Below are 22,793 nucleotides of genomic sequence, written 5' to 3'. Positions count from 1 at the left end.
CCAGTCCTGTGTTTCCCCAGTCAGGACAGTTAGGTTAGGTGTCTGCTTTAAATTATTCACATAGGAAAGTGGACACAATGAACTTGTGTTTCAGTCCACAATAAAAGGACATTACCTGTGGTCATTTGAGCTTCTGTCCTCAATAATTTAATCCAGCTTCAGTGGGTTCACCCAGTGGCTTTGTCAACCTTATTAGGTGTGAAGGTCTTTTTATGCTCTTATTGTTTGGGTTCATGTGTGGAAGACTTTGAGTAAAACACAAAATAACAAATTTATTAGGATTTTTGTTCAGCTTTCAGTATTTGTGAGTGTGCTGCTGGGCAGAAAAATACTTGTGGGCATATTGCTTAGCAGCTGCGTTGTCTTATTAATGTTTAATTATTAATAATTAAAAACATAGGTTCTAAGTGTGCTTGGTTGTGTGACAGGCTTGGTCTTACCCCTTGCATATTAACTAAAAATGTACCAGTCAGTTGACCAGAGAAGGGCATCTGCCAATTTCCCCTTGATGGACTTTGAATGATGATCAGCATCTAAAATACTGAAAGATCTGAATTTCTTTCAAAACTAAACTCTCACTATTTTCATTCATCAGCTCTTTTCTTAGTTTAATAATAAACTAATCAGATTTAGAGACATGCTATGTATGGCATAAAATGGCATATTATTTTATTGCTTTTTATATTAGATATATAATCACCACCTCTATGAAAGAACATCTAGTCCTTGTCCACATAAAAAAACAGAACTTGAAGGTTAGACCCAAAAGAAGAACAGAAATCTTTACCAACCAAGAAATGCCCATTTGGTGCATACAAGTCTATTCCTTTAGTCTGTTGGATGGTATTTCATTACATTAACAATAACATTCTTCTGACCCCAGATTGTGAAAACTTTGTCAGAGTTACAAAGTGTTTGTGATGAAGCAATGATGATGCAGGATTACAGCTTATTTCACACAAAAGCTTTACACAAATTATCTGTTGACAACTTATCCAGTTCTCCTCAGAGAACTGTCATAAAATATGTGTTTACAACTGGAGATCACTTTCCATGTCTGCTTTGCTTGTGTGTATAACACCCTCTCAGCCTTCTAACATTCTGTTACCTTTTTCTCTTCCTTTGAATATTTTTGCTTTGCTGCTTAAAATGACCCTAACCCCTGTAGAGGAGTCCGGTAAGACTCTGCTTTTTATCTTTGTTTTATATGCATTTCTTAACTATGTGCTCTTTTTGCTCTAAAAATATGTCTTGCTTACAAATGCATGTGCTATGTTTTTGTAGCTGCTGATATGCAAACTAAATTTGGGCCAAAGTATGAAATCAGCTTGGGATGACACAATTACTAGTCTTGTATTTGTGAGGTAAATCGCCAATGTTGACTTTTGTCAACTTAAATCTAAAGCAGATTTAGTACATCCCAAAAGTGCAGAATCTCCTTTTGTCTTCATGCTTCCTTACTTATAAAATCAGACAGGTTAAAAAACATGGAAGTGATCCAGCCGTATTGTGCAAAGGTATAAGTCAGGACAAGGGTACAACAAAATTCACAGCATTTTAAAACTAAACTGTGGATATGGAGAACCTTTGTTTGGTATAGTGGGCAGATCTTGCAAAGGAGAGATGTGGCATACCTCTGTGGAATTGCACAGGTTTTATATCACATTAAAGATGGAAATATTTTATGATTTTTTTAACAGATATAGACTTTAGAGAAGCATTGTGCTTCTGTAGCTGCTCAGCTGCTTTTAAACCACTTCCAAATTTTTCTTTCTTGCTGTGCTACATACAGTGCAAGAGCTTTTTCTTTAAGGTGTATTTCTTCTGTGTTTGACTGATCTGATTTAATTAGTTGTGGAGCCTTTAGTCTGCTGGTTCTGAGATTATATATTCTAAAGGAAACAAGTATTGGGGTCATACTGAAAATTGAAATGTTATGACAACCTCTCAAAATGCATATCTATTTGATTTTTTTTATATACTTGCATTTATTCCAAAGAAAAACTGGAACTTGTTTTTTCCATTTATTTTTATATTTTCCATATTTATCATTATTTCAGTCTGTTGTAGATAGTAATATTTGTCTGCTTAAAATACAGCCAACTTGTCTGAGTTTAACAACCACAATAATGTAAAATCCTTTATTGTTTTACAAATATCAAAAACAATGTAGCATTTAAAAAATATTTATATTTTGTCGCATATTCAATATATGATAAACCACTAGTAGTGCTTTAAATGGACTAGGGATTTCAGCTCTGATGCACTTCCTGTTTACGTTCAGCAGAGCTGCAACAATTGGCTGAGTCAGCCTTCACTGAGGTCTTTCCTTCCTTACTTTATCCAATTATATGAATTCCTACCACTAGCATGTCCCACCCTCTGTTACATCACTTTAATCACTCATGGCTCACTGCACAACTGGGGCAAGCAAAAGAGTGAGAGAGAATGGAGGGAGAGATGGTTGCTGTGAGGTGGATCTGATGCGAGCAGATGGAGTGATTTCAGTAGAAATTAAAGAGTGGAAGAGGGCAGATGGGAGGTTACGTAGGGAAATGAAAGGAACCTCGCTGGGATTAGGTGGCAGAGTTTCTGTTTTAACAGCAGGCGTTAAAGAAACAGAATTAATAAGGCAGCTCTACAAGATGTTTTGGATTTTGTCCAGTCGCAGTAGGCTGGCAAATGCATTTTCAATGCTATAGTTACAAACATACATATCCGTTTCAATAAATCACCCTGAGCTATCTTGACTAAATGTTTGAAAAGATGTTTCATAAATTCAACAGAAAAAGTATTACTCATGAAATACGACAGTCAGCCAGGCCAAACAGTCTTCTTCTGATGCACATGCTGTCCTCTTTACTGATTTGTCACTCTCTGATCAGGTATCTCTTCTCTCTTCCTTTATGCTGGTCACAGAGACGTAGCCCGGTAAGTGTCCTTTCCATCTGTCTAACTGGGGTGACACTAAATATATCACATGGCTTCTTGTACCCTTCAGCAAGAGTTGAAATTTCCTCAGCTAAAATAAGCATTTTTAAAGTTTTATTTACTAATTCTTCAGATCTCTAGTCTTAAAGGTGTTTTGATTTTCCATCTATGTTCTATTTTTTTCTGTCTGCTTGGTGATAATTTGCACTTTTGACAGCTGGCTCTTTGATGTCTCACTCCAGTCTCTCTCCATCGTGTCTCTTCATCTGCTCATGTGTCCTCCCCTCCTGTCACACTCTCCTCTCACACACCCCAGCCTTTGATTGCTCGTGGTGTCCTCCCCACTGTGAATTCATACTTCTGTTAGGATCACAGTGGGGAAAAAAGACAATAATGTCTGGATTATCACCTTGTCAGCCAAATTTAAGATCCTTAGATTTTGCACACCAACTGTCAGTCTCACACTTAGTGCTGTCACAAGCTGCTTCTTACACCTCAGAAAGCTTATAATTAAAGGCTTTTTAAAGCTTTGATGACAATCCACTGCTTTCTTGTTACAGCAGGCAGCAGAGGGCTTCTAAGATGCAATTTTTCTCTCATATGAAACTAATAAAGTTTTTTTTTTCCTAGTAACTAGTAGGATTATGCTTTATTATATGCACATGCAAGTGGTGCTGATCACACTGTGGGTGGTAATAATTCAAGTACGCACAGTTTCTACATGTTCGTCCAGGAGGATTTAAGGCTGCAATATAATTAAACTCAATTGAATTGCGTCCATATTTATTACCAACACTGTGCAGTAACAAAATCTCACAGTAATATTTTTTGGTTCATTTGTTCAGTGGGTTAAAGGGTCAGAAAAGGCTGAAATAACTGCTTTTTCTAAATTAATTAATATAACCAGTTTATTTAGAAAGACCATTGAACAGGGTTGATTTTATGTTTGCAGAGTTAAAGCTATCAAAATGACTTAAAGTGTCCTCAAAGAGTTCATGATGTGATGCACATCCTGAGCCATGTTTAGTTGCTTTTCATTCTTTGTTTCCAGGTGTAACGCCAAAGTCCACAAAGAGCTGCACAATATCAGATTGCAGAAATATTATAATGTCTTCTCATTCTACTTTTCTGGGCTTACTTTTTAAACAACCGATTGGCAGGTAGATAGAGGCATTGTTACAGACACTGGGGTCCCCAAGATGCGACTCTTTGCTGCAGTTCTCTGCAGCCAGCTTTGAAGGGAAGGTTTTTCTTGGTGACGAGATAAACTTAGACCCTCTTCCATCCTGTAAGCTAGTTGTGAAAAATGGGTTTCTGCGCCTGGTCATATTTAGACTTCCAAGGAACCAAAAAGTAAAAAGAAATGCTAATTAAAAATTCCTAGGCAGTCTGAGCTCCAAAATGAAACACATTAAAAATGGGTTGTTTTACATTTATTGTGTTGCCATAGTGAGGGGTGCTTTTAAGTTGTTATGTGTGATTTTGTAGAAAACTAAATATTAATGGTTGGCTTTCACTACATTTTTCACCACGGGATTATTTTACTTTAGGGAAAAAAAAAACTATGGTGAAGGACCTTGAATTATTACCACCTACTCTTTGAGCTAAAGTGATTTTTTCATGTAAGTGAAATTAGGAATTACAAATAAGTATTTGCTTCTTCTGAGCATAGAGGTAAAATCTAAATGTGTTACTTTGTACCTCTTCTTTTTAGCATTTTTATACTTTACTGTTTTTTGTTTTTTTTTTCCGTGTTATAGGGTATTAAAAGGAACACATCTAGTAAGTAACATTCTTACTGCCCTTCAGTCCAGACTTGTATTTTTGTTTTGAGTAAAGTACTATAAAATGCTGTTTTCTCCCAGGTGAGGAAATTGCCAGGCCAAGGCGTGCCGTTCCTGCTGCTCCCATTGTGGCCCCCACACCAGCTCCAGCACCTCAACCATCCAGGTATGAAGCATGGTTCTCACTTTATGCATTTTGTTTCTGAAAATATTAAATATTAAATAGTTTTGCCTTGTTGTTTTGTAAAAAGCCCTCAAAGCATTTATCATTAAATAAAACACTGTTTCTGTATAGCAGCTGTTTTACAGTACTTCACAAAAAGACTGAACTTTTTCACATTTCTCACTGTGCTGTCACGAGCTTTAATATTACATAAATTCATTGGGATTTGATTTGATCAGCCACTTGGAAAGAAAATTATTCAAGAGCTTATTTTAAATCAAGTGAAAATCTGAAGTGTGACAGCGTTTGTTTTCAGGCTTGCTAAATAATTTCTTTGAAGAATCACCCCAGTACTGCAGTGGAGCTCAGAAATGGGACATTTTTTAGATAATGTTCTTGATATTACTCTTTGCTCTTCTAATGCAAAAGACCTCATTGCAAGACTGCCCCACTTTTACCATCTCTTAGGAATTTTGAACAACTTCTTAGGAAAACAAAAAAACATTTTTGTTCTTCTTGTGGGAATCTGTGCACTACATTAAGCTTGCAAAGCTGTCAGTCTGCACAACAGTGGTTTTTTACTGAGCACCAAATCTAATATTACTCTTGTGTGAATGCCTAATAACAGTTGTTTATATTGTGAGTTCTGTGTAGGTGAATCATGCTGGTTTACCTGAATGTCAGCTTTTTGTTGTCCAGTTGTTTCAGTGTTCATTGTTTTGTCTGTTGAGTCATGAGGAGTCAGATAAGTCACATTGGCTCTTCTCTTTGCACATGGAGACAGAGATTAGTCACTGTATCTCCACATGACCAATGCAGTTAGTGCAGTTTTTCCTTCTTCTCAATACTGGTGCAAGAGTTTGTATTTGTTATCTGCCTACTTGGAAGCAGTGCATTTATGAAACTTTCCAAATTGGTTATAATCATGTTAAAGAGGGCATTTTTTGCCAATAGTGCACATGGTCAATGTGAGCAAAGTATTACTGCCTGACTCACACAAATTAAATGAAATGCTGGATTTCAAGTCACGGCTTACATTGCTTAGGTTGTTTTGCCCTTTGAGTTGGAAGACTTTAATAAAAATAATTAAAACCAAACTTTAGAGATTAGTAATTATAAGTAATGTATAATACATTAATACACTTTAAAAAGTGATTAAAAGGGTTCAGATTGGCCTGATCCCTTTTTAATCCCAATAACAAAATTCTTATTTTCAGAAAATAACATTTTTGCCTCAATTATTTGAATGCCTCCATCTTTATAAATGAAAATTCTTGTTGAACATAAATGGATTGATCAATCCTTACGTGCCATCAATAAAGTCTGGTGGAAATTTAAATTTGTGATGACATTTTGATGACTTGCCATGCATTACCTGACTGTAATGTGTCATAGCAGGCTTAAAATAGTTAACTGACTATTTGGTGAAATGACAACACTTGTCTTCTCTTACTCACTCTGTTGCCGCTGCAGCAATCAGCAAACAGCAGTCCCTGAAGACACCACAGCCTTATTTGGGCCTCCTTTAGAAACAGCCTTCGGAGAACAGAAAACTGAAGGTAACTGCTCTATTCCTGTATCCATCATCCCTTTTTATCCTCTAAATGTGTCTATGTTTTTGTCTGGATTGATTCATGGAGGCTTTCTGAAAATACTCTTACTGTGTCTCTTTTGCTGTCAGCTTAGTCTTACTTGATTGTCAACACATTTTCCCTTCGCCTTCCGCTCATGTCTTTACATAGTTCTTCTTCTCTTGAACTCACTGCAGTAGTTGTGAATTTAGCGTGTCTTTGCTGAGGTCAAAGCTGAAGATAACCCCCCAAGGTTGTGTTTATAGGTATATTGCAGGTTGGTTAATACGTAGGTTCTATTGTAACTGCTAACATTCAATCCTCTGGGTTTTCAGTTGCAGACTATCAAAAAGCAATTAGCTGTTACATAAGTTTCACCTCAGGCATAATGACCTCAAGTTGATATAAAATACCACTATACATTGATTCACACAGGTGTAGCTGCTCATGTGTAGTTCCATAATAGACATGCAGTACTTATGAGCTTTGTTTGGCAGTTTGTTCATGATGTGTATCATAGTTTTTTCTTCCAGCTAACACTTTCTAACTGCTAACAGATTTCCTTACTCGATTTAAGATTTTTATTACAAGCTGATGAATGTTTTATTCCCTACAAAATATATAAAAGAATGAGAAACCCTCTATTAATTTCCTTTACTTGACCTTCTGTGTCCCCTCCTACACTTAGTGGTTCTTTCTGAGCCCGATGTGTGGGGGACTTCTTTCTCAGAGCCTGAATCCTCTTTCACGAGGTCCTTCCCCACAGGAAGTAAGTTTCATTATTCCACTCTGTGCCACAGCTCTTCGTCTGCCTGAATGACTCCACAGACCCACCAGCTCGCCCTGTGAACTCCCTCATCATCTGACTAACAAACAGGCCTGGCAAACAGTCCTGATCAAACAGCCATGTGGTCATGATCCCCTCCACGTCCCACTAGACAAAGAATTGTTTCCGGTTCATTTCATCAGCCATTACACAACCACAGCATTTATTATTGGTTGACGTATGTTTTACCGCAAAGGTTCTGTAGTCATGCTGCATCAACCCCTTCCTTTGTGCTGCCCTATCCTTGCACTTGGCATGGTGGTGACTGAATTGTAAGGTTCTGTGCTGCATGATGGATGGTTTTGTGTTCCACTCATAAGAAGTATTGCTGTTTTTTGACAGATGTAGTAATTCCTGCTAAGTCATTACAAGCTAATCTGCTGACACTCTTCTTTTTTTATTTGTACCAGAAATCTGCATCCCATGCAACACACCCTACAGTTACAAGAATATTGGAACAGTTATAGTTTTAATCTATGAACCATTCAATAACTTTCTTAACATTTTTTCAGCTCCTCCTCCCCTTCCGCCTAAGAATGTCCCAACTTCACCCCCAACAACTGAAGCCCCTTCTCCAGATGCTGCTGGTGAGAATTTTTTCTGCCTTTTTTTTTTTCACTTTTAAAATCTTTTAATGATAAACATATTCAACCATAATTTTATTTTAACAACATACTGTGCATGAAATGGCTGAACTGACGGTTTTCATTGAGCTCTTTTCTTAAAATCAAATTTTACATAAAGTGCTTTACATAAGTTTTAAAAATACTGTGCAGCACTTTGGTGTAGTTAGTAGTAATAAATTGACATTGACAATTAAAAGGTTATCATTATATAAATATACTTATCAAATTTATAAAAATCAAAACTTTATATCCAGAAATGTATAAATAAAGTAACATTTATCTCTGGTCTCCATTCCAGAAGCATCAGCAGATGCAAATGACTCAAGCAGGAAGCCCTCCATAGCAGACCTAGACAACATTTTTGGACCGGAGGTGGCTCCCCCTGCTGGTGAAGATACAGACGACAAGTGGGTCTGCTTCAGTGAACACTCTCCCGCTGGACCTCCAGCACCACATATGCCGTCTTCACCACCCCCTCCTGAAGAGCCAGCACCTCCTCCACCACCAGCCTCCCCTCCTCCACCTGAGTCCCCTGCTCCCCCTCTACCTACGTCACCTCCTCCTCTCCCCATCGCTCTTTCCCCAAAAGAAGACTCGCCTCCTCCTCTTCCAACCTCCCCACCTCCGTCACAGGAGCCTTTCTTGCCTCCTATACGTTCAGGTCCCTCCACACCAGAAGACCAAAATCCACTCTCCATCGCCTCTTCTCCCCCACTTGCATTAAAGGAGCATACATCACCCCCAGCTTCCTCCCCTCCCCCTCTTAGCTCACCTGCTGGTGTCCCACCAGTCCCTGCCCCCAAGGAGGGGACCCGTGAAGTGGCGACTCTCCTTTCTGAAGAACCCTCAGCTTCCTCAATCCCATCACCCCTTGTCCTCTCTCAAGAGGAGCAGTCTAAGAACACAAACGCCTCTCATCCCAAAGAGGAAGGAGGTGAAACGATCACCTCTCCCAAAGATACCAACCAAGAAAGTCGGAGCACACCCCCACCGCCGCCTCCTCCTCCAACGTACCGTGCAGTAGTTTCATCACCAGGCCCCACAGCTGGAGCAGGAGGGACAAATAGTGGTGAGTACTTATTTATATTGGAAGTTCTCAGATGCCATGCTATGATTTTGTATTGACTATAATATAAAAACGTTTCAGTTCATTGGTGTTGAAAGGGACAAACTGCCAGATGGATTGTGGCTATTAAATTTGCACAGACTGAACAGATGTTTGGAGGGGAGGGACAGTGTTGTTTTGACTCAGATGAATACAGAACGTTATTTTTCCATGTTTGTTGAGTGATTTGTTTTTACTGAGTTATGATTAGTTTTTAAACTTAACCTATCTACAAAGCTTTTGTTTTGCAGCAAAAATATTGTCTTATTATTGCCATTTTGTTACCTTTATATATTAAAATCTTATCTGTTTGTTGTTGTTTTTTTATTAGACAGAACTATAAACATTTGCTGTTCTTACAAGGAGAAAAATATTGCAATGTTCTATAGATGTTTTGAACTCAAAGAGACGTGTTATGGCCAGAAGCTGATGAACTAGAGAAATGAATTAGAGATGAGACAAATGACATGACTTCATGATGGATTACTAATTAAAGTTCACTTGTACTCTGATTAACTTCTTAAGTCACATTTAGAAATGGTTGACAATAATTGTGGGTATTTAGCATAAAACAACAATTTCAATATATGGGACATCTTTCCACTGAAATAATAGCCTTTTGTCAAGGTGGGATCATGCTACTGGAATAATTTGCCTTATTTAAGGCTTTTGAAGAATATTTATTATTCCAGGAAATATACAATGCATTGATCCTTGTCATTTTATTTGCAGTTTTTATTGCTTAATTTAAGTTTAGTAAATTTGAACTATATCTGCGATTGAACTATATCTGAGCCTTGCGTGGTTTCTGCGCTCATCTTCAGGTTCCTCTTCACCTGTAAGACCTTCCACCCCCTCGTCAGTCAACCCAACCCCACCCCCACCTCCGCCTCGGCCCCCTTCACGACCCAAGCTTCCTCCTGGGAAACCTGCTGTTGGAGATGTGGTAAGATCGACCTTGTATTTTTGTGATAAGTTTAAAATCTAACTAGGAGTTTACTTTATCTTCCATCTTCTGTTGTAAACAAGAAATCCTGCAGAGGTTGAACATAAGAAGATAAACACTTCTTTATATTTTTATCCAAGCAGAACCTGATTTAAATATTGATTTAAGGTCAATATCAACCTAATTTTTGCCTTTTTTTTTTGTGTGTATTTTTAGAACCGGCCGTTCAGCCCACCAATCCACTCGGCGAGCCCCCCTCCCATTGCTCCGTTGGCACGAGCAGAGAGCACCTCCTCAATCTCCTCCACCAACTCCCTGAGTGCTGCTACCACACCCACTGTTAGCAAGGAGTTGTGTGTGTCTGTGTCAGGTGTGTGAACCAGTTCTGATGTTTGAAGGTTCTGCTAATATAAAAAGAAAAACTGAGAGAAATAGTCCACCCGCACTTGTGTAAGACTTAATGTTTTATTCATTTTCAAACTTGCCTTCTGCTCTTGCTCCTTTTGTTTGGATCATTTTTTTATTTTACTTTTTTATCATTTAAATTGAAGTGTTAAAAGACTTGACATTTACACAGAAGAAATTCTTGACAAAAACGATTTTGTGTCAATTGGGCTGATTAAATTTCACGCTTGCAAACATGCTGAATGTGAGCGATAGGTGAGAATATGAAGCAGGGTTTTGATTTTCGCTCTCAAACATTCTTGAATGAATTAACGATAGAGCAGTTCATAGTCCTTGATCTAAATTTAGAGTCTGTGTAAAGGAGCCTGCAGTGCAGAGTTGTGAGTGGATAAAAGCTAATCTCAGTAGGCTGTAACATGGCTGAGTCATAGCAGCATGAAAAATACAAACACCATGGAGCAGCGGGAGTTATATAAAATCAGAAAAGTCCTCGATTGCAGGGGGATTTTATTCAAACTGATTTTTAGGTCCCATTGCTTGAAGAATGTATACTTAAAGGATCAGATGTTTACCAGGTTTCTTAATAATGTAATTATTACCTCAGATGTTTAAAAACATTCTATATAGTCATTAGCTATTATACAAAGATAATATCAAAAAGGAAAAGCTATGTGTTAGAAACTAAGTACACCAAATGCAAAACGACCTTTAGACTAGAAAAAAATTTAATGTATTTTATCCATCTTACATCGCTGTGAGTAAATTTTGGTTCATAGCTCTTAACTGCATTGAGGCTCACAGACTTGTTTGGCCCCATCAAAGCATCCCAACATTTCAACTAATCATGACTTTGGCCCTTGATTTAGCTTTCATTCATTTTGGTGTACCTTTGGGTAATGGCAAATCTGCTTGTATGATCATTAGGCAATTTATAGTCATTACCTATTTTCTATTAAAATACCTTCTATTTGACTGTAAGCCCCCGTAAGCTTTTCAGTTCCACTGCTTTTAATTTTGACATTTTCCGCTGCTTTTTATTTAAGATCTCCATTTTCTATTTACATACTTGATTGTACGCCTATTTTTGAGCTTTTGTTTGAAATTCTTTCTTTTTTTTTTGTTTGTTTTGCTGTTTTGTCCCTTTGTTTGCTCTTTGGCTTATCAGAAGATGATGCTTATGTAGACAAACTGCCCACCTTTGAGAGGCACTTTGATTCATTTGCAGGTAAAGTTCAACTCCAACAGAGCACTTGGGGGGAGTATGGAATGCTATAGGAGTCAATATGAGATCAGTAACGTATCCATTGATAATTAATCATTTATTACAACTACAATAAATATGAGCTAATAGCGAGACAACAGGCAATGCAGCTTTTTGGATTCATTCAGCAAATTCCCCACTGAGAAAAAATGTCTACATTGGACCCCATCAAATATGTGTCTTTATCATTCCAGCTGATTGCTGTATCATCCATTTGTGTGTCCATGTATATCCATTCATTAATATTTATGATGTACATGCACATGGTCAACATATGTAAACTTCCTTTTGGTGCTGTGAGTAGTTTTTAAAGGCGTTTGTTTCATATTGACTGCAAGGCATTTTATAAAGTGTGGGTTTGGAGTGCTCTTTTGTGAGTTTTTCTGTTTGGTGGTTTCTGCTGAGATTGATCTTGGTTGAGGACCTTAAAGGCCATTCTGGAGTGTTATGTATGCCATCTTGATGAATGTAAGTGAAAAGTGAAGGTACTTTAACAATAAAAGCAGGCCATTTTTCCAATTCTCTCAGCTTATAACATTACATTAAGCTTTCTGGATCAAATACATGTTTCAAAGTGTCCAAAAAGGCCATGGTTTTGCCATTGTTGAAATACCTTTATTTTTCCATTCACATCAGTTTTCTTCATTCTAATGTGAAGAGATACCATAAATTCATGGCATTCCTTTTGCTTGTCAGTGAAATTTTCTCATTGTTTTGCTCTCATCTCACATATTTAAAGACATTTTAGTATTTATCTCACTAATGTAGCTTTTTTTCTCATCCTGTTTATTTCTCAGGTCAAAAATGCAACTAATAATGAAACCTGGTTGAATCACACCAGTTAAAAGAAATATTTGTTTCTCCGTTCATCTGTTTGCCTGAGACTTTTCTCTCTGTCTTATGACTGTGCACCAGTGACTGTCTTGCCCTGTCACCATGGTAGCCTCCCATCTCTCATATTTCAAGAGATTCCTTTCTTGTGCAGCAAAGTCTCTCCCAGATTCCTTTTGTCTCGGTATTCAACACCATAAATGTTTCTGAGTGTTGTGTGTGCTGGGTTTCTGGGTGAGCTTGTCTGAAGAGCCCCTCATATGAGGGTTCTTGAGATCATCAAACACACACACACACACATTCACAACACTCATTGTCACACACTGTGTTAGATCAGAGCCTGGTTTGAAGTCTGGCATGAGAATCAGGTCGAATTAGACAAGCAGCTGTTTTGTATTCATGTCTGTCTCTCTACAACTGGAGTACAAGCCTCAAGTTTACCCAATCTCACTGAGGTGCCTTGATCTGCGACTTCCACCTTTCACACCTGCCACTCATTCACTCTCCAGGCACAGAGACCTTTGAACCCATTCAAACATATTGAAGGACATGTTGTGTTTGTCACATAATGGATTACGCTAATTTTGTTCCACCACTCTACATTCTTAGTCGGCTCACTCATTCATTAGCAGCGATTTGCCACAACAAACAGATGAACAAAAACCAAGGTTTTGCCTTGTTGTTGAGCATAAGGACTGGATTAAGAAATGTTATTTTAATATAATTATTTTTCCTTGCTGCTGTTGTACTAATGAAAAGAGCCTTTCCACTTATCTTTATCTTGCCCCAAAATATTTGTTTTTAAAATTGCATTGTGTTGCCAATTAAGCTTCAGAATACCCCAATACACTGTTTTCCAACCAGAACAAAGCACGATTATCCATGTTTGCCTCAGTTTAATGCTCATTTTTCTGATATTTCTGTTTTACTTCCCTTTGGCCACCTCAAACGGTCAAACTATCCAGACTTTCACCTGAAAATGATGTTATTATAAGCAAAACTTTGAGTGAAGCTGTAATGTGGTTTGGATTTTATAATTTCCATATCATGTTTTGGCTTCCCACGTTGTTTCTAAAATACGTACTAAGATAATGTGTTGCTGTTGGCAAGTAGTGGGCCAAAAAAATTTTTTAAATGGGACACATGTCATCATTGGGGTTTCCCTCTGTGAAGGGATTTGTTCAAGTCTAACCACACCTTTTGGGCTTTTTAAACAGACTTTCGTTCTCAGTTTTCTTTCAAAGCAAGTTCCAGAGCCTGAAATGTGGGTTTCTGTTCTCCACCTTTTCTTCTTGTGTTTTGGTCTCATGATTGCCATCTGCACCTTGTGTTAGTTCATTGCATCCATCTCTTCTGTTTCATAATGTGAAGATGGTAGTCTAATGATAATGTAAACATAGAATGGCATCAGAAAGGTGTATACACTAATCAGTTTTAACATTATTACCACAGACTAACACAGATTGCCTCTTCGTGTTAGTTGGTGGGAAATGCCAGACAGCATGTGGACATTTCAGTCCTCCAAGGTGACATGTTAGTATTAGGAAAAATGGGATCATGTAAAGCTTTACCTGAGTGTGAAAAGGTCCAAATTGTGATTACAGAATGACTGAGTCAGAGGATCTTCAAGATTTAGCTCTTGTGTAGTCTTCCCAGTAGTGATTGGTATGTTTAAATTGGAGTTCAGGGAGGGAACAGCAACATGTTCATGGGCAGCTGAGACTTACTGGTGTGTGGTGAAGGCTGAACCACAATTCCAACCCAAAGTTGAGTTGCTGTAGCTTAAACTGCTGGAGAAGTTGTTGTTTATTCTGACATAAAGAAGTCAGAATTTAAAGCGTTTTATAATTTGCTATGAATGAAATTAGCCAAGATGCCAATGCTGTCTCCAGTCCACCACCCACACCACTAACAATGGGTATGTGAGTATCAGAACTGGACAGAGCAATGGAAGAAGGTGTTCTTGCTTGGGGAAACAAGAATGTCTTGTTTCCCCAAGCAAATACTTAACCATCAGTTAAGTATTTGATGGTCTGGACAAACAAAGCAGATCCCTTCAGGTCCCATCTCTTAACTTAAAGTCTTGAAGGATCTACTGCTAAGATCCTTAGACGTCTTCAGAGGTCATGTTTCAACAGATCAAAGTTGTTTTGTCAGCAAAAGGGAACACACTATTAAGCTTGTGATCATAATGTAATCGGCGTAAATTTCAAACATTATAAATACCGCAGATGAAAATGTGTCCGCTTGCTTCATGTTTTCAGTTTTGATCATAGTGTTGATCATTTGAGACTCCACAGTCCCCTTTGCTATTTAGCTCAAGTCAACATTGAAATCCATCCTGACCAACGTTCAGCAGCACAAGCCTGGCTGTCCCTATGTCTACCCGAGTCCAGCATTGTCTCAGTCACCCAATTTTTGGCCAGTATGCATCTCTCCCATCTCGTCACATGTTCCGTCCTGGCAGTGTCTCCATGCTCTGTCTCTCCTCTCACCCGGCCCTCACCCTCCACGTTTCACTTCACCGTGACGTGTGATAGACCTTCCATGTGAGACTCATGCTTCTGTCCTTCTCTCCCCCCTCCTCACCCGCCTCCCACCTTCTCATCCCTCTACCTCCTCCCCTTCACTGCTCCCCCTCCACCCAACACAGAGAATGACCAGCCATCCCTTGTTTGGTTTGACAGAGGGAAGTTTTATTTAACCTTTGAAGGTAAGTTTCCTCGGTAACAGGGAAGCGTGCACACACATAAACACTCTTCTGAGTCTCATTCGTGCAAGCTTGGCCCTACCTTCTACGCTGCCCTTTTCCTTAAGCTCCTCCCTCAAAAGATCCTCTAACCCTCACCATGCTAAATATGTGGCTGAGCATTCCTTCTCTGAACTAAAATATATTTTTTAACATTTTCTTTTCTCTCTTTTGACATTGTTCGGTCTCATTTCACCTCCACTTTCCTTCTTGAAGATTCATCTTTCTTTGTGCACTTTACTAATCTATTTATAATTACTTTTCCTCTTGGTGGTCTTCTAGTTTATTTGGTTAGATGTCATTTTCTGTGATCTTGTGAAAAATACTGCAACTATAAAATACATCTGGAAATAAGCATGCAAATACTTGTCTTTTTCTTAGTCTGCCTTGCTATCATCTTCTGCACCTAGCAATGCTTATTCGGGGAATAAAAGCAAACATCGCTGTATTACGAATTGTGCCAATAAATGAAATTGTACTTTATAAAGGGGATATTTCTCAGTCAAGAAGCAGAGAGAAATGTGTCATCTTTGTGTGTAATTTGCTGTTCAACCTTACTAACACTGGTATTTCTATTCATTATGAATGTGTGATGTTTCTTTTCATGTCATTTCATTGTCATTTATAAATGTTTTGTCTTCATTTCATCCTTGGACTTTTGGATTGGAAGAGTGTAAAAGTGCTGGCCTGGAACTTTTTAGTTACATATCTGCTCTCAATAAAAAAATGATTAAATCATCAATAATTATTTACTATAAGGTTTCAAATTCATTTGGTCATGTGTTCACTATGTTTCATGCTAGTTTTAATTCTGTTTTTGTGTTGCTTTGCCCTGATTTTAGGCTGCTCCCGAGGACCGAGCCCTCTCACTATGGGGGCCCAGGACACACTTCCTGTGGCCGCGGCATTCACAGAGACTGTCAACGCCTTTTTTAAAGGAGCAGACCCCAGCAAGTATGTCTTTAATTTGACAACATCAAAAAAAAATTATTTAGTCAGTTCATGGAGTTGATCTAAAGGATAATAGTCCATATTATTTACTAAAAAATGTGGCATGTCTCTGTTTTGGCTCCAATATGACATCTACAGCTATTGAAATATCACTGGATTTTTGTAAAATGAAGGAGTTAGACTGAAGAAAGTTTGGGAAAACAATGTATTGCTATAAAGTAAATGTAAAGTTGCATTTAGAATAGCTTTGTATTTATTTGCCTCATGTGTAGGCAAATAGATTTATTTTAGGCTTGGTCATGACTGTGTTTGCACTGCTTTACTGTGGGCTAAACAAAATGTTTTATTGTTTTCTTAATTTAGCTTGCTACTCATGATGTTGTTGCTTTGAATTGCATGCAGTCATTTCGAAACAGTACGATTCAGATGTATTATCTAAAGAAAATCAAAGAGGGGACAGAACATAAGAATGTTACAAATTATTTGGGTGATGTTTGTCTGCAACTTACAACTTTTCTTTCTTCCAGGTGTGTTGTGAAGGTCATAGGTGAGATGGTTTTGTCGTTTCCGGCAGGAATCACACGGCACTTTGCCAATAACCCGTCCCCTGCCGTGCTAACCTTCAGCATAACCAACTACAGCCGACTGGAGCATGTCCTGCCTAACCCCCAGCTGCTCTGCTGGTAATACCATCACCGTAAACTCACCACCTTGTTCACACACCTTTTCACCTCAGACAGTATCTCTGTGAAGCAAGGAGCCTTTAATAAGGCTGAGGCACTTATCATCTAACTTTATTACTTTAGCTTAAATGTTTAACATGAGTGCAATAAATGAATTAAACCTCACTAAATTCATATTAGACCTTTAGACACACCTTGCATTACACATTTTGTTAACATTACCAGCATTACTTGTCGATTTAATGAAATAAAAACTTATACTGGATGTTAGAAATGGCAAATGTTGCAATTGCTGATGTTCAGTTTTCTATTGGATTGTTATTAACTACCCATTTATTAACCACTGAGATCAAGATGTACTGAGGCTTTAAAAAGTTACAATTTTAAAACCTTTAAAATGTTTATATTATTGTTTAGTATAAACAATAATATATAGTTTAATATATATTATCCTATAGTTTAAAGGTATTTTAAGTAAATGCCAGAGAAACATCAAAGTGGCTGGCCTTTTCTCCAGCCAGACAGAAATGTAGCACTGCCCCCTGTGCTTCATGAAGGCTATTACACGTTCCCCTCACTTAGAATTTTAGTTACCTTTAAACTTTTGTAGTTTTTAATGTGGTGTTAAATTTGCTTTGAATTTTTTAATGAATGATGAAGCAATGACATGAATCAATTTGACTTTAAATAGAAATCATTTAATTTGGTTCATGAAAATGAATTCCTTGGTAAATCACCTATTGTGTTGGTTTTTAAAAAAAATTTCTATGCCCATTTTTGATTAAAGTAATATGTTTCTGGGTACTTTTTTATATCTGCCGTCAAGCTTTGTGCTTGCTTTTTTTTTCCTTTTTGTGTTTGAAAATCACAATTGTTCTGTGTGTTGTCTGGGTTGTGATTACTTTCTTTTACTCCACCAACCAGCGACACCACGACACAATCTAAGGCTGATTCAAAGGACTTCTGGGTGAATATGCCAAACCTGATATCCCATCTAAAGAAGGTGGCTGAGCAGAAGCCGCAGGCAACATACTACAACGTCGACATGCTCAAGTATCAGGTTAGCTCAGCCAGAGACCAAACATTTGGTCCTTTTGAGAGAAATACATGTTCCATAAAAAAACGTATTTCTCTCAATACTTAACACATGTCTGCGTTTAGGTATCAACAAATGGCCTCCAGTCGGCTCCTCTGAACCTGGCTGTGAGCTGGAGATGTGAGCCCACCAGCACTGACCTGAGGATAGACTACAAATACAACGGGGAGGCCATGTCGACGCCGATGGCTCTCAACAACGTCCAGTTTCTCGTCCCTATCGATGGAGGTGTTTCAAAATTACAAGCTGTCCTACCTCCTGCTGTATGGTATGCACCAAATCATAAACTAGTTGATTATTAAACACTGTTTAGCTTACAACCTAAAGATGTCAGCTTGTTGAAACAATGTGGTTAAGTTCGTTTAGGAAGTTCAAGTGCACGTGAAATAAAGCACATTAATATTTTAAATAATAATGTAATGAAAAAAATACATCAAACTTTCTTTACATGATTTAAGATTTTACTCAAATACCATTTTGCTGAAAAAAGGTTTCTATTTACCTTAGGTGTTAAATCTTAGCATTAATTCCAAAATGTTCTATAGGCTTCAAATAAATGTTTCCATTTCTATCTATACAGGAATGCAGAGCAGCAAAGAATCTTATGGAAGATCCCTGATATCTCCAAGAAATCTGAAAACGGAGGTATAGTTTACAGCTTTGAGATGAATTTCTGCCCATATTCAGATTCTGTTTCAGAAGTAAAATATACATTTATCTAAAATAATTATGTAAATGTATCACTGTTGTATCTTTCAATATTCATTTTCTTGGCCCAGGTGTGGGGTCCCTGTTGGCACGCTTCCAGCTAACAGAGGGTCCCAGTAAACCGGCGCCACTGGCAGTGCAGTTCACCAGTGAGGGCAGCAACCTGTCAGGATGTGACATTGAACTGGCTGGACCAGGATATCGCTTCTCTCTAGTTAAAAAGAGGTTTGCTGCAGGTAAGTTTCTCTGCATTCAAAAGTTTATCCAAACAGAAACATTTTTTTTATATCTATAAGCTTTGCTTCCATAGTTACATTTTTATTTATTTATTTTAATCAGTCCTATCCAGCTACTTTTAGGTGACCAGGTAGACGGACACTGATATCTTTATTTATTATTATTTAGGCTTGATCACATCAAACTTCTGACCATCACGTGTTTTCTGCTTTTTCTATTTGAATTATTTTGTCAAAAAGAATTTGGACAAAGTTTGAAGGTGTCTACAAAACTATCATAATATATTAATATGATAAACAGAAACGACACAAAGACAAAACACAGTTTTGTTCATTCAAAAAAATCTGAATTTGAGAGCTAATGAAAACAAAATCTACAGTACAAAAATAAAATCAAAGGGAGAATCTGAAACCAATACTGATACTGACTTGATGTTGATGTTATTAATATTTTGGGCCGATCCACCCACCTATAGTCTTAAGCTTATATGTTTTGTTTTTTTAAGTAGTGCTCATTACATGAATGACATAACAGGTTTCTTACATTTTTCAGTATAACTTGTGCACTTGGGGTGTTTTTTGGATGCAAACATTCTTCATGCAACTTTAATACCTCTGTCACACTGTTGTTTTATCGGCATAGAAAAACCTAGCGTCATTGGATAGCAATTCTCTTTCATCACTGTATAACTAATTTACCACTGTAGCACACACAGTCTGGCTGCCATGGATCTTTCCACACACACCCTTCAGTGTGTAGCATGACTGCACATGTGACCCAGTAACAGCAGCAGTTTATTTGTATCTTTCAGGAAAATACCTGGCTGACAATTGACCCCCACTAAGAGCAGCACTGATAAACTGAAAGACTGTCATGGACCAAGGTTAGCAACGCGACCAGAGGACAGACCCAAACCAGACACTCCTGTGACCCACACGACAAGGTCTGCAGCCTACCCAGCAGTATTGTATAACTTGCATATAGCATTGTGGAACTGTTTCACGTCATGTAATTATAGTATTTGTACTCATCTCATACAAAACGTGTGTTGCTGCAGTTAGACACCTGGGTTCTTTCCTTCTCTAAAGTCTGTGCCTCTGTCTCCATCCTCCTCTGGTCAGTGTTTGGTGGTGTTATATAAAGTTTCACTGCAGCTGCCTGACAGAAGACTTGGACAGAGCATTTTTCTTTGGTCTGTGAGGAACTTTTTCGCAGTGACACATCTCAGCCCACACAGTTGAATCAGCACGTACAGCAGTACGAAATGAGTTATGCTAAATCACAAACCTCAGAGCAAACATGCTTTTGTTAATGATTGTTGTCAGTGCGTTGAAACAATCTAATCAAAACAAATTCAAGTAGCTACATAAACATAGTTTTTCAAGGATTACATACTGGTACTACAGGGTCTTACGACTTTCAATTGCATCCTGTTTGATGCAACAATCAGATAATTATATCTCTTTATTGCACACTTGTACTGAGAAGTGTTAGGCAGCTGCATTGATGAGTCAGTTCACTGGTTGAAAATAAAAAAATCTAAATAAGAAATATGCAGGGTTTTCCTGTCAGAACAAAAGAATTGTACAGTGTCATTTTAACATGTATCTCAAAGGGCGTTTGGTGTTTTCCTTGTATTGTCAGATAGCCTTTCTGTTGTTCCCAGAACAGCAGTGTTAGACACCAGAGTTACATGACAGCATTCTATTTTTATTTATTGATGACGATTTGTTGTATAAAACATGTGATTCTGTATATGAATAGAATCTGAATGGTATCACACAACTTGGAACCCTTAAATGTATAAATATTTGAATTCTCTTGCATTTTTTGTTATCTGTGTAGTTGGGTAACCTTGTGTACAGTATAAGGTATAATTTTTTGAATTGATTTCAGATATAATTTTTTAACTCAAGTGCAACAGAAGATTTGAGCTATATATGGGTGGGGGCCGTGGGGTAATTTAAAGAAAATGATGAATATCTTCCTGGATGCCGTGTTATGCTTTGTGAAAGCAGTGTTATCGTAGAGTTAGAAGTCCACACTTCAATAAAGTTATATGCGTACGTTTTATTTTGAAAGTTCATGCTAACCAGCTAGCTCTTCTATACCTTCTTTAGAGGTTATTCACCCCTTCATAGTTTTTATACAATCATTTCTATTGCACATATATAAGAATCTTTTGCAGTTGGCAATCGCCATTTAGTCACATTGTAAATCGAATCAGCTCAACTTTTCTGCAACTTGCTTATGAATGAGGTGTGAGTGGCTGTTACCATAACAAGCTGTTAATGAGGGCATAACAAAAGTCATGTTTCCAACATCTAGAGTAGTTTTTCTGAGCCATTTATTTTTACCCACTTCTATTTTAGCTTCGTCTGCCAGAGTAAAAATCTAAACCAAAATGGGGCTTGTAGTACCCTTGATATTGCCCTGTACCTTTGTAGTGATCTCTGGATTTCAGATTGGCAGAATATTTGAACCATTTTGTTTTGGAAGTACTCCACTGTTTGTGTTTTGCATTGCTTTTACATGTACTATATTTTAATTGCAGTACATGTATGCATACAGGGAGACCAAATCTTCTTATCATAGTACTATTTTAGTGTTTTAATTTGTTTATGTGGAAATGTTTTACGTTTGTTTTGAGGCAGAATAAAAGCAATTACACCACCATAAGAATGTTTATTTTTAGCTAATTAGATGTTTTTAAAGATTGCATGTGTGCAATGTTATTTTAAGACACATGGCATTGATTTAATTTATCATATGTCTTATAATGTGTCATGTTTCCTCAGAGTTTTGGGAGATTGTAATATTGTGTCCAAGTAAAACACCGAGAAAATATCAGACATGTTGGTTATGACAGCAGAGTACTTCTGTTTATCTCTCATCTGCCATAAATATAATTAAAGGCTTTTGCAGCTATAGAGTACATTTGAAACTCTTTACAGTTGCACCTTTAAATGGAGATTGAAATGACTTTATATAAGACGAAGAGAAGTTGCTGTAAAATAAGAATCGGTTATAGTTTGCATTCCTGAAAAATAAGTACTTAATTAATGAGAACATTTAGTTGTGAAACTGCATATGTGAGTTGCAGACTAACGACTGAGTCAAGCGACTTTTTTCTACATAAACTGCACCGCAGGCAAAACACACAGGAAACAACCCAGGGTAGCCTGGGGGTTCATGCTCATTAGTTTTTAAGGGGATAATGGTCCAGGAAAACATAATTATGTTGATAAAACATGTAAGCTCAACATTACTGTCTTCTGTCCAAGATGCTGGAGTCAGTTTCCACCTGCAGGTTGATGGATTTGCCAGATAGCAGTTGAATGTCATGTGTCAGCACCATATGACAGGCTCTATTAAAGCTAGTTGGTTACAGCAACTGAACTTTCAAAGAGTAAAACTTACATATACACACTGAAATGTTTGACATTTTGGAATTATCATTACCTTTTATATCTGCCTGGGGACTGTTCACTTAGCATAAAGACTGGGTTTATATTTATTTATTAAATATTTCCTAGCCAGTACCTATAAGACTCAGAGTATCACACATTTTGTTTTCTTAACTGAAGATATCAATCTATCTTAATGAAAAAAGTGTAAAATGCACCTTAAATAAAGCTTCAGAAGTTCCTTTATGCAGATTAATATAATGCAGCTGTTTTTAGTCAAACCAAGATGATTTTTATCCATTTCCCTGACTGTCAAATGGCCCTGCTTCAGCAAATCTGTTGCAAGTTTTGGCGCTGTTGCGACTGGCTCGAGCTTTTACGGATTCAGAGTTTTAATAATGTGAATCCCATTGGCTTTCCAAATAGCTGTAGAAAATCACAAGGTTCCCTTTTATTTCACATGTCTTACTAATTGATTATGAAATAGATTACTCAGATGCAAAAAATATTGCA

General features: G+C 37.6%; 1 protein-coding gene across 15 annotated transcripts in view; it reads left to right on the top strand.

Annotated features, from left to right (window-relative positions):
• Positions 1–22,477, top strand: part of sgip1a (SH3GL interacting endocytic adaptor 1a) — a 68,567-nt gene extending 46,090 nt beyond the window's left edge. For 5 of the 15 annotated variants that reach the window (XM_015014621.1, XM_015014626.1, XM_015014625.1 and 2 more), the window contains 19 exons: positions 1,169–1,177; positions 2,920–2,931; positions 4,692–4,713; positions 4,797–4,881; positions 6,352–6,437; positions 7,138–7,218; positions 7,788–7,862; positions 8,200–8,970; positions 9,831–9,952; positions 10,169–10,322; positions 11,523–11,582; positions 15,103–15,162; positions 16,041–16,152; positions 16,677–16,832; positions 17,757–17,892; positions 17,994–18,196; positions 18,509–18,573; positions 18,708–18,872; positions 19,685–22,477. In XM_015014621.1, the coding sequence (XP_014870107.1) occupies positions 1,169–1,177; positions 2,920–2,931; positions 4,692–4,713; positions 4,797–4,881; positions 6,352–6,437; positions 7,138–7,218; positions 7,788–7,862; positions 8,200–8,970; positions 9,831–9,952; positions 10,169–10,322; positions 11,523–11,582; positions 15,103–15,162; positions 16,041–16,152; positions 16,677–16,832; positions 17,757–17,892; positions 17,994–18,196; positions 18,509–18,573; positions 18,708–18,872; positions 19,685–19,707 (2,397 nt within the window). In that variant the 3' untranslated portion in view covers positions 19,708–22,477. The remainder of the gene's footprint in view (positions 1–1,168; positions 1,178–2,919; positions 2,932–4,691; positions 4,714–4,796; positions 4,882–6,351; positions 6,438–7,137; positions 7,219–7,787; positions 7,863–8,199; positions 8,971–9,830; positions 9,953–10,168; positions 10,323–11,522; positions 11,583–15,102; positions 15,163–16,040; positions 16,153–16,676; positions 16,833–17,756; positions 17,893–17,993; positions 18,197–18,508; positions 18,574–18,707; positions 18,873–19,684) is intronic. The other 10 variants (XM_015014628.1, XM_015014632.1, XM_015014623.1 and 7 more) reach the window with 9 other exon arrangements.
• Positions 22,478–22,793: the final 316 nt, after the last annotated feature.

Source organism: Poecilia latipinna, unplaced genomic scaffold (assembly GCF_001443285.1).
Source record: "Poecilia latipinna isolate Pla-1442-1.1 unplaced genomic scaffold, P_latipinna-1.0 Scaffold1835, whole genome shotgun sequence".
NCBI classification, from domain to species: Eukaryota; Metazoa; Chordata; class Actinopteri; order Cyprinodontiformes; family Poeciliidae; genus Poecilia; species Poecilia latipinna.
Note: the sequence above shows the minus strand (reverse complement) of the source record. Positions and strands in the feature narration are given on the sequence as shown.